This window comes from Tachyglossus aculeatus, chromosome 6 (assembly GCF_015852505.1).
Source record: "Tachyglossus aculeatus isolate mTacAcu1 chromosome 6, mTacAcu1.pri, whole genome shotgun sequence".
In the NCBI taxonomy this organism is placed as follows: domain Eukaryota; kingdom Metazoa; phylum Chordata; class Mammalia; order Monotremata; family Tachyglossidae; genus Tachyglossus; species Tachyglossus aculeatus.
Genome location: NC_052071.1, coordinates 46,217,551 through 46,229,564, shown reverse-complemented (window position 1 = coordinate 46,229,564; position 12,014 = coordinate 46,217,551). Strand labels below are relative to the sequence as shown.

The following is a 12,014-nucleotide window of genomic DNA, read 5'->3' as shown; positions in this document are numbered from 1 at the left end:
GAGTCAGAGGACCTGGGTTCTAATCCTGGCTCTGTCAGTTGTTTGTTGAGTGGCCTTGGGCAAGTCACTTAACTTCTCTATGCCTAGTTACCTCATCTGTAAAATGGGATTAAGACTGAGCCCTGGGTAAAACAGGAACTGTGTTCTACCCAATCATCTTTTATCTGCCCCAGTGCTTAAGTAAAATGCCTGGAACATGGAAACGCTTTAACACTATAAAAAAATCCATGCATTTATCGTCTACTGTGTGTAGTGTCGACTGCTGTACTAAGCACTCGAAAGAGTACGATTGAGTTAGAAGCCACGATCCCTGCCTTCAAGTAGTTAATCTGGTAGGGGAGACAGACACCAGATAAATTAAAGGAAGGATGAAAAAGAAGAGACTTGGGAAGATGGCTATGTGTATAAGCAGAAGTAATATTTATTTATTTTATTTTGTTAGTATGTTTGGTTTTGTTCTCTGTCTCCCCCTTTTAGACTGTGAGCCCACTGTTGGGTAGGGACTGTCTCTATATGTTGCCAATTTGTACTTCCCAAGCTCTTAGTACAGTGCTCTGCACATAGTAAGCGCTCAATACGATTGATGATGATGATGATGATGATTTCCTGTTTGTGGAGCACTGTACTAAGCGCGAGTAGAGAATCCTCAGGTGGGAATTAAGATATGGTCCCTGTCCTTCAGGGGGTTCACCATTTAAGAATGAATCATGCTACTGTTCCCAAGGACAGAACAACTCTCTCAGCCACCCTCACTGTGGCATTAATAATAACGATGGTATTTGTTAAGTGCTTACTATGTGCCGAGCACTGTTCTAAGCACTGGGGTAGATACATGGTAATCAAGTAAGTCTCACGAGGGGCTCACAGTCTTCATCCCCATTTCACAGATGAGGTAACTGAGGAACAGAGAAGTTAAGCGGCTTGCCCGTGGTCACCCAGCAGGCAGGCGGCAGAGCCGGGATCAGAACCCACGTCCTCTGACTCCCAAGCCTGTGCTCTTTCCACTGAGCCCCGAATTACCTGAAGTAGGTTTGTGTCCAAAGATGCCATTGAAGAAAGCAGGCATCCGGATGCTGCCACCGATATCCGAGCCCACGCCGATCACCGAACAGGCAGCTCCCAGGGCACACCCCTCACCTCCTACAACACACAAGAAACATGGTCTTCAAACAACATCAGTCCATGGGATCTGTTCAGCGCTGCGTACAGAGCACTGTACTAAGCACTTGGGAAAGTACAGCGCAATAGTCAGTAGACACGCTCCCCTCTCCACCTCACCATCCGACAATTATCATCATCATCATCAATCGTATTTATTGAGCGCTTACTATGTGCAGAGCACTGTACTAAGCGCTTGGGAAGTACAAATTGGCAACATATAGAGACATTCCCTACCCAACAGTGGGCTCACAGTCTAAAAGGGGGAGACAGAGAACAAAACCAAACATACTAACAAAATAAAATAAATAGGATAGATATGTACAAGTAAAATAGAGTAATAAATATGTACAAACATATATACATATATACAGGTGCTGTGGGGAAGGGAAGGAGGTAAGATGGGGGGATGGAGAGGGGGATGAGGGGGAGAGGAAGGAAGGGGCTCAGTCTGGGAAGGCCTCCTGGAGGAGGTGAGCTCTCAGTAGGGCCTTGAAGGGAGGAAGAGAGCTAGCTTGGCGGAGGGGCAGAGGGAAGGCATTCCAGGCCCGGGGGATGACGTGGGCTGGGGGTCGATGGCGGGACAGGCGAGAACGAGGTACGGTGAGGAGATTAGCGGCGGAGGAGCGGAGGGTGCGGGCTGGGCTGGAGAAGGAGAGAAGGGAGGTGAGGTAGGAGGGGGCGAGGGGATGGACAGCCTTGAAGCCCAGGGTGAGGAGTTTCTGCCTGACGCGCAGATTGATTGGTAGCCACTGGAGATTTTTGAGGAGGGGAGTGATATGCCCAGAGCATTTCTGGACAAAGATAATCCGGGCAGCAGCATGAAGTATGGATTGAAGTGGAGAGAGACACGAGGATGGGAGATCAGAGAGAAGGCTGATGCAGTAGTCCAGATGGGACACGATGAGAGCTTGAATGAGCAGGGTAGCAGTTTGGATGGAGAGGAAAGGGCGGATCTTGGCAATGTTGTGGCAATTACTCTTCTCTCTCTTCAAAGCCATATTGAAAGAACATCTCTCCAAGAGGTCTTCCCTGATTAAAGCCCTCCTTTCCTCTTCTCCCACTCCCTTCTGCGTCACCTTGACTTTCCCCCTTTATTCATTCACCCACACCCTAAGCCCCACGGCATTTGTGTATGTCTCTGTAATTTATTTCTTTATATTAATGCCTGTGTCCCCTCCTCTAGACTTTGAGCCCATTGTGGGCAGGGAATGTGTCTGTTTATTGTTATATAGTACTCTCCCAAAAGCTTAGTACAGTGCTCTGCACACAGTAAGCACTTAATAAAATTAACCGACTGATGCAATCTGTGCCACCTGAGAGGACAGGACTGGGAGTCAGAAGGACCTGGGTTCTAATCCCGGCTGTGCCACTTGTCTGCTGTGTGACCCTGGGCAAGTCACTTAACTTCTCTCTGATTCAGTTCCCTCATCTGTAAAGTGGGGATTAATACTTGCGAGCCTTATGTGGGACATGACTGTGTCCAACCTAGTTACCTTGTAATCTACCCTAGCGCTTAGTACAGTGCCTGGCACATAGTAAGTGCTTAGCAAATACCATTTTAAAAAAAAGGAGTTTACAGCCTATATACAAGCAACTCTGGTTCTCACTGCGTGATGGCCGGATGTGATAAGGAAGTGCTCAGCATCACCACCATTTTAGGCATTTAAACCTCTAACTACATTGACGATGCTCACTGCACAAGATGCGTTAAATGCAATTTGACTCTTCACTCGCTCACCATCTCAAAACAGTTGAGCAGAGGTAACATTCTTGATTCTCAGGGAAACTGTAGAGAAAACTATGAGGTGCTGAGCAAACCAACTTCTCAGATTCATTTACCCACAGAATGGAAACTCCTGTCAAGTCACCCCTTGCAAGAAGGATGAATGGCAGGATAGGGAAGGAGGAAAACATGAATAAACGTGTGATTCCCCGGGACACTCAGGTTTGGAGAGAACGCTTCATTTTCATCCCTAGAGATAACTTCAAAACGGTTAACTGTTGGCCACGGCTTAGGTGAAAACCGTTACTCATGGAAATAATCCATGATATGGAATGGGCAACGTAAGAAACAGAGGGTTAGTTGCTCAAAGGACCGGGGAGACTTGTAAATTAATCTAAATTCAAAGAAAGACCTTAGAGAAAGCCCAATACAGCACGGTCTAGTGGATAAAACACGGGCCTGCGAATCTGAAGGTCATGGGTTCTAAACCCAGCTATTCCACTTGTCTGCTTTGTGACCTTGGGCAAGTCACGTAACTTCTCCAGGCCTCAGTTCCCTCGTCTAAAATTGGGATTAAGACTGTGAGCCCAATGTGGGACAGGGACTGTATCCAACCCAATTATCTTTATTTACCCCAGTGCTTAGAACAGTGTCTGGCACATAGTATGTGCTTAATAAATACCATAAATAATAATAATAATAACTTATATCAACATTCAATGTGATTAGCATAATTTGCAATGTTTAGTAAAAACAGCTACTAGTTTGGTTACTAGTGACAGTTGCTTGTATTACACTTAATTTATAGTTTAGTAACAATTTACGCTTCATTTAATGGCATGATATATTTAAAGTATTATCTTTAATATAAAATAGTTATAATTTCCCCTCAATTTTATGAATAGAACAAAGGCTAAAATGAAGCACTTTTGAAAATGACTGGAGGGACATTTAGAGAAGCCTCACTGGGTATCCAGCACGTGTTGGGCAGAATACTGAATCGCTTCCTGACCCTGCTGGCATTTTTCACACCCAGAGAGATTTAACTCTCAGAGAACCACGAAGGATACTCACGCAGTTCACTTTTTAGATTTTTTGAAAGGTATTTGTTAAGCGCTTACTATGTTCCAGGTACTGTACTAATCGCTGGAGTAGACACAAGCTAAACACAGTCCATGTTCCACCTGGGGCTCCCAATCTTAATCCTTTTTTGATATATGAGGTAACTGAGGCAGCACAGGGAACAGTCGAGGGCGGAAACTCAAGTTGACTGTGCGGAAGGAGGCAATGGTAAACCCCTTCCATATTTTTACCAAGAAAACTATGGCTCCACTACCAGAATGACTGCAGATGGAGGTGACACGTTCTGGGAAAGATGTGTCCATGGAGTCGCTATGCATCGGGGACAACTCGACAGCATAAAACAAGACAAAACTGAGGCACACAGAAGTTAACTGATTTGCCCAACATCACTCAGAAACAAGAGAAGGATGCAGGATTAAAACCCAGGTCCTTCTGACTTCCACGCCCATGCTCTACCCACTAGGAAATACTGCTTCTCAATATATTTCAATAAGAGTATGCTAATTAAGATGAATAAAGAAAGCTCCAACCTTTTGGATGGTTCCTGAGACATGAACTATCAGTAAAAATAAAATCCCTGAGAAAAGACACCAGTTCGTTTTGGGGGAAAGCTACAGACCAGAAGCGGCCCGACTATTTCTCAGCCTCTAGCATCGTTCGCTCGGGTCATGTACTATTTCTTGCTTAATTGTCGCACAAAGCTAATCGGAACAAGTGACTCACCTGAACTTCCACCTACGATGCACTGCACATTATATGGGTTATTGGATCGGCCGTAGACATTGTTGCTAGACTCATACCACATGCAAAGCTCACTGCAGTTGGTCACTCCCAGGGGAATGGCTCCGGCCCGTTTCAGGTTGGCCACCACAGTGGCATCCGCTTGGGACACCAGATTGCGACGGTTCACCAGGCCAGAGCTATTGGGCATCCCTTCAAAGGAGGAGGGCAAAGAGAACTCCAGTTACCGAACAACAAAGACAGGTTAAAACCACATCTCCACTTTCCCCAAAGACTATCGGGTTCTCATGAAAAGTCCCCCACTAATTGATAACGTTGTAGCCTCCCTGCAACTTTTAAAAAGTATTCTCTTGTAGAGCCTTGTCCCCTTAAAACAAAAAAAACTATCTAACATTATTGGCCAAACTAATCTCTCACATGAAAGAAGCAATTTGCTTCTTCCTGACAATAACGATGGTTTTTATTAAGAGCTTATTAGGAGCAGAACATGGTAAGAAGCCACTGATGTAGATACAAAAATAATCAAATCAGACCCAGTTCCTGTCCCTTGCAAGGCTCAATAACCTAAAAGGCAGGGAAAGCAGGTATCCCTAAGCACAGGGAGGGTAAATCACTTGACCAAGGTCACACAGCAGGCTATTGGCAGAGCTGGGACCTGAACCCAGGTCTTTCTGACTCCCAATCAATCATTCAATGGTATTCGAATGCTTACTATGTGCAGAGCACTGTACTAAGCACTTCGGAGAGCACAGTACAATAGAGTTCGTAGACACAGTCCCTGCCCACAAAGGGCTTTCAGTTTAAAGAACTTCTAATCAATCAATCATGTTTATTGAGCACTTACTGGGTGCAGAGCACTGTACTAAGCACTTGGGAAGTACAAGTCGGCAACATATAGAGACGGTCCCTACCCAACTGTGGGCTCACAGTCTAGAAGGGGGAGACAGAACAAAAACAAAACACATTAACAAAATAAAATAAATAGAACTTCTAGTCCCATGCTCTTCCCACTAGACTACATGAGACATCTTGCCCCCTCTAGACTGTAAACTCTAGAATGTGCCTGCTAATTCTGTTGTATTGTACTCTCCCAAGAACTTAGTACAGTGCTCCGCGCATAGCAAGCATTCAATAAATACTATTGATGAAGAAAATACACACAGGACCCCTTCCTGAGAGGCTACAAATGGTTTTGTGATGCCCCTGCTAATGAAGTCTTCATCTTGGCGACTAAGTTTTCCACAACTCTCCTCAGGGAGGGAGGTGAGCGAATGGTTGATTGATTGATGATGATTGCAATGACAATGAACGATTGACTGATTGAATGGTGCCAGGGAATGGTACTGATGAAGTAGGATGGAACCAATGGAAATTTTGCAAGCCGACCAGGCTTTTGGGAGACAAATTTTTGAAGATGGTTTGAAAAGGTGGACTAGGAGTGAGCCTCTCCCACTGGAAAAAAAAAAAAAAAATCAAGAAAATAGTGACCATCTATATTATAAACCTTCTGGAGGTGGCCACGGTGAAAACTTACCAACCAGCTCAAAGGCCTCTTTGACGGTCAGAGGGACTCCCAAGAAGGGCCTTTCCTTCTCCAGGGTGGCTTCATCTTCATGGCCCTCTTCCAACTGTTTATCCACCGCAATGGCTTCTTCCCGAGCTGCCTCAAACCTGAGGAAAACAGAGAGAGGAGAGAGAAAGATCTATTATCAGTCCATCTCCAACTGTGGTGAAATAATGCCCCCTCCTTGATCAGAGAAAGATTATAAGCGCTTAGTACAGTGCTTTGCACACAGTAAACAATCAATAAATACGACAACTATCAGAATCAGGATACAGGAAAATATGTGTTTTGAGACAAGAGGAAAAAAAAAATTTATCATGGAGCTTTGGACTTCCTAGGAGATTCTGAAGAAGTCACTTACTGGTTCTCAGTTTCCTCATTTGAGCAATAACATGGAATTGAAGTATCCTTGGAGAGAGGAGCTCCTTGAAAGGTAATGAATGAAATTGGCAGAGAGGAGCACAGTTTTATCTTTCCTCATTCATTCAATCGTATTTATTGAGCACTTACTGTGTGCAGAGGACTGTACTAAGCGCTTGGGAAGTACAAGTCAGCAACATATAGAGACGGTCCCTACCCAACAACGGGTTCTCATGTAAACTGTTTCCTGCTCTGATGTGTCTGGTCGCTATTTGGTAGTCATACACAACACACAAGTTCTCCCGGGGCAGGTGAAGGAAATCAACTAGTCTCTTCCATTTGCACCTCTTACACCATAAAAGGGCCTCAGGCTTAACATTGGCCAAAACTTTTGCACACTCAACATTTACAGATGAATTGAGTGATAAAATGAACTGCAGTTAAGCCTGTACAGTGACAAGGAAATTCACTTAGGGTCAGAGGTTAACAATGGTGTTTATTGAGCTCTTACTGTGTGCAGGGCACTCATTCATTCATTCATTCAATTGTATTTATTGAGCGCTTACTGTGTGTAGAGCACTGTACTAAGCGCTTGGGAAGTACAACTTGGCAACATATAGAGACGGTCCCTACCCAACAGTGGGCTCACACTCGACTTGGGAGAGTACAAAAGTGTAAGTAGACAATCTCTGCCCTCAAGAAGTTTACAGCCTGGAGTACAGAAATGATGGAGACCAGGTTTCTGGGAGATCAAATCAAATTATGATAGAAACAGAAAATCCCAAATAACAGGCTTCAAACAAAGTGGCCGAATGATTACCAAAAGCCCAGAGGCCTCTGACAACATTTGACCCAACAAGAACAAAACATGAAGGTGATTTAAGACCTATCGTGGATATTTAATCAGTTTGTGACATGTCATTGATGTGAACCTGTATTTCTATTTTCATTTGTATATCATAGGGGTGACCAAATAGTAGCTGGTGAGCCCCGTTTGGTTCACCTTCACTTTGTGTGGCTTGCGATGGAAAGCTAGGGACATAGGTGTTATTTAGCCTCTGCAGGAGGCTGAGAAGCAGTGTGGCTCAGTGGAAAAAGCCCGGCCTCTGGAGTCAGAGGTCATGGGTTCAAATCCCAGCTCTGCCAATTGTCAGCTGTGTGACTTTGGGCAAGTCATTTAACTTCTCTGTGCCTCAGTTCCCTCATCTGGAAAATGGGAATTAAGACTGTGAGCCCCACATGGGACAACCTGATCACCTTGTAACCTCTCCAGCGCTTAGAACGGTGCTTTACACATAGTAAGTGCTTAATAAATGCCATCACTATTATTATTATGGAGTATTGCTGTTCCTATCCTTGCAGTAGTAATAATAACAACGGCATTAAGTGTTTACTATATGCCAAGCATCGTACTAAGGGCTAAAGTAAAAACAAGATAATCAGGCCAGACACAGTCCCTGTCTCACATGAAGTTCACAGTAAAAGAGAGGCGAAGAGACTTTTCACCCCCGTTTTACAGTTGAGGGAACCGAGGCACAAAGAAGTGACTTGCTCAAGGTCACACAGTAGATAAGTGGCAAAGCTGGGATGAGAATTCAAGTTTCCTGACTCCTCGGCATGTGTTCTTTCTACCAGGCCATGCTGTGGTAGTGGCAGGGGTGGGATTTCTGCCCAGGAAGGCCCAAGCTGGGGAGAAATGCAGCACTAGAACCCATCCCCTGCTCACCACCCCCTTCTCTGCCACCCCCTCCAAGAACAGCTGGTCTCCCTGTCACCCCTCGCCACCCCCAAGACCGCCTGCTCGCCCTTCCAGTTATTTTTTTTTTTTTTTTTAACTGCAACTCTGCCATATACTTTCGGTTTTCAGCTCTTCAGTTTACGTGGCCAACCCTTGGTATATATACCCGTGGCACATTCAGATATTTATTCTGCTATTTCATCCTGACACATCTTCCTGGTAACAGTATCTGTCGAGTCATTTTTGTCTTTCCCCCCTTATTAGATTGTGAGCTCCTTAAGGGCAGGAAACCCATCTCTTCCTTCTGTACTTTCCTAAGTGCTTAGTGAATTGTGTTGCACACAGTGCTCAATCAATACCACCAGCTGATGAAATGATAAACAAGAAATAGAATGTATGGCCAAAGAACTTAAGTGCACATCTGTAATTTATTTATTTACATTAATGTCTGTCTCCCCCTCTAGACTGTAAGCTCACTGTGGGCAGAGAATATGCCTTTTTACTGTTATATTGTACTTTCCCAAGTGCTTACTACAGTGCTTTGCACATAGTAAGAGCTCAATAAATACAACTGAATGAATAAATGAAGTTCAATCTAGAAAGAAGTACTGTAGGGGATGTATGGGATTTAGAGGAGGACATCTAGTCACTACACTTCTCTGTGCCTCAGTTACCTCATCTGTAAAATGGGGATTAATCAATCGTATTTATTGAGCGCTTACTGTGTGCAGAGCACTGTACTAAGTGCTTAAGACTAAGACTTTGAGCCCCTTGTGGGACAGGGGCTGAGTGTCCAACCCCATTATCTTGTACCTCTCCCAGAGCTTAGTACAGTGCCTGGCACATGGTAACTGCTGAACAAATATCATTTTTTTTTTAAATCAAAAAGAATTCCAGATGCATCTGACTGGATCTTAAGCTACTTTAAATAACAACAGGAAAATCAAGTCATCTGGTCGGCCAACTGTGTATCTTGGCATTTGGCCCACTAGGTAAAGAATGTTGCTCACTACTGTGCATAGTCAGAAGCACCCAGGTTTCTAATTCTGGCTCTACCACTTGCCTGCTAGGTGATTTTGGACAAGTCACTTAGCTTCCCTGTGCCTCAACTATCATCTGCAAACTGAGGATTAAGACTGTGAGCCTCAAATAGGACACGGACTATCTCCATTTGATTAGCTCGTACCTAAAAAAATAAATATAAATATCAGACTCCCCTTTGATTTCCTAATGAAATACATATGAATTGGAGGTATTCTGAAATTATTATTATTAATCACATTTATTGAGCTCTTACTGTGTGCAAAGCACTGTACTAAGCACTTGGGAGAGTATAACAACATCAAACACATCCCCTGCCCACAACAAGCTCACAGCCTGGAGGGGGAGACAGCCATTAATATAAATAAATTACAGATATATACAGATATGCAATTGAAAGGATAAGAATAATAATAATAATAATGGCATTTATTAAGCACTTACAATGTGCAAAGCACTGTTCTAAGTGCCATCAGGTTGTCCCACGGGGGGCTCACCTTGATGAGTTCTCTCCCTGAGCATTGCTAAAGACAATCCTGATTTCTGAAGTTGTGGCCATCGCTTTTAGGACCACAGAGATCAAGAGACTGGCTTTAGTGGAACTTTTTTTTTTTTTTTAAGTGGTATTTGTTAAGCACTTACTGTGCGCCAGGCACTGTACGAAGTGTCAGTGTAGAAACAAGCAAATCAGGTTGGACACAGTCCCTGTCCCATTTGAGGCTCACAGTCTCAATCCCTATTTTACAGATAAAGGTACCTGAGGCCATAGAAATGAAGTGATTTGCCAATCCAGGCTAGTGGCAGAACTGAGATTAGAACCCAGGTCTTTCTGAGTCCCGTGCTCTAGAATAATGATGGTATTTGTTAAGCGCTTACTACGTGCAAAGCACTGTTATAAGCCCTGGGGAGGTTACAAGGTGATCAGATTGTCGCACGGGGGGCTCACAGTTTTAATCCCCATTTTTCAGAAGAGGTAGCTGAGGCACAGAGAAATTAAGCGACTTGCCCAAAGTCACACAGCTGACAATTGTGACCTCTGACTCCAAAGCCCATGCTCTTTCCACTGAGCCACACTCTACCCACTAACTCTTTCCTGGGGAAAAACAAATACAGGACATTTTCCAAAGCCTATTAGTCTAGGAAGAAGAATCCAAGTAAGGGAGACTTCTAGTTTTAAGTCTTGGTTTGAATGAAAATGGTGTGAGTTATCCCAGGGAAGGAAGGATATGGCAAGTCTTATAAGCTGTGGTGGGTCTGATGAGAGGACATTTAAGGGCATCACTGGTCTACAGCCTATGAAGAGGGAATTCCAGAAAACAGAAACATCAAGGACTCGATCTAAGACCGAGAAATGAACAGGAATGTTTCCATTGGCATGCCCCACTCCATCCTCATTCAACAGCTGCCAGGCTGAGGCATAGAGAAGTTATTTGTCTACACAGCAGGCAAGTGGCAGAGCCAGAATTAGAATTCAGGTCCTCTGATCCTGTCACTCCCAAACCCAGGCTCTTTTTAAGAGCCACAGAGATGAGGAGCTCAAGATTGCCTTTCTAGAATAACAGAGGCAGATTAAATTCATTCATTCAATTATACTTATTGAGAACTTACTGTGCGCAGAGCCCTGTACTAAACATTTGGACAGTAAAATTCAGCAACGGAGAGACAATCCCTGCCCACAATGGGCTCACAGTCTAGAATAGTTTCTTGCAGTAAGTTTATAAAGGTTAAATGCAATTATTACTATGGTAATAACTATTTGTTAAGCACTCACTATGCGCCAAGCACTGTACTATGCTCTGGGGTAGATACAAGATAGGTCCCACATGAGACCCACAGTTCGAGTAGGAGGGAGAACAGGTACTGAATCCCCATTTTGCCAATCAGGGAACAGAGAAGTGACTTGCCCAAGGTCACACTGTGGACAAGTGGCAGAGTTGGCATTAGAATGTAGGTCCCCTTACTCTCAGGCCCGTTAAGAACTACTTGCATTACTTTCCCCAGCTCACCTGCACTTGACAACTGCATTGATCATCGGGTTCACATCCTTGATTCTTGCAATATAAGCTTCAATGACATCGATGCTTTTCACCTACAAAATACAAGAGTCAGCATTAGTGCGCGTGCGGCAAAAGGCTCCCTATTAATGCCTTTAGGCAATCCCGCTGGGAGAGATTTGTCATTATGCTCTCAGCTCTAATTTATAGATGAGAGACAAGGACTAGCAGGAATCAATCACTCAGTCAGTGTCATTCTGGGGGAGGAAGCAAAGAACCTGCCGGTATTGAAAGACCGGAGTTCCAGTAAATAGGCAATCAACCGATGGTATTATTTAAGTGCTTACTGTGTACAGAGCACTGTACTAAGCGCTTGAGAGCGTGCACTACAACTGAGTTGGAAGACACATTCCCTTCCCACGAGGAGCTTACAGTCTAGCGTGAAAGACAGGCATTAATATAAATGAATAAATTACGGATATGTAACGAGTGTGATGGGGCTGAGGGGACACTTCCCAGTTCGTATCGTCCAAATTACAATGCTTTCCCATTAAGCTTTTCTTAGGATTTTCACAATTTGAATCCATTACAAATCCATCCTAACCTTGC

General features: G+C 44.1%; 1 protein-coding gene across 1 annotated transcript in view; it reads right to left on the bottom strand.

Moving 5' to 3' along the window:
* The window catches only part of FAAH2 (fatty acid amide hydrolase 2), a 43,311-nt gene that overhangs the window by 22,766 nt on the left and 8,531 nt on the right, over positions 1–12,014 (bottom strand). The window contains 4 exon segments of the mRNA XM_038748428.1: positions 1,021–1,140; positions 4,691–4,900; positions 6,243–6,379; positions 11,418–11,500. Of these exon segments, the coding sequence (XP_038604356.1) occupies positions 1,021–1,140; positions 4,691–4,900; positions 6,243–6,379; positions 11,418–11,500 (550 nt within the window).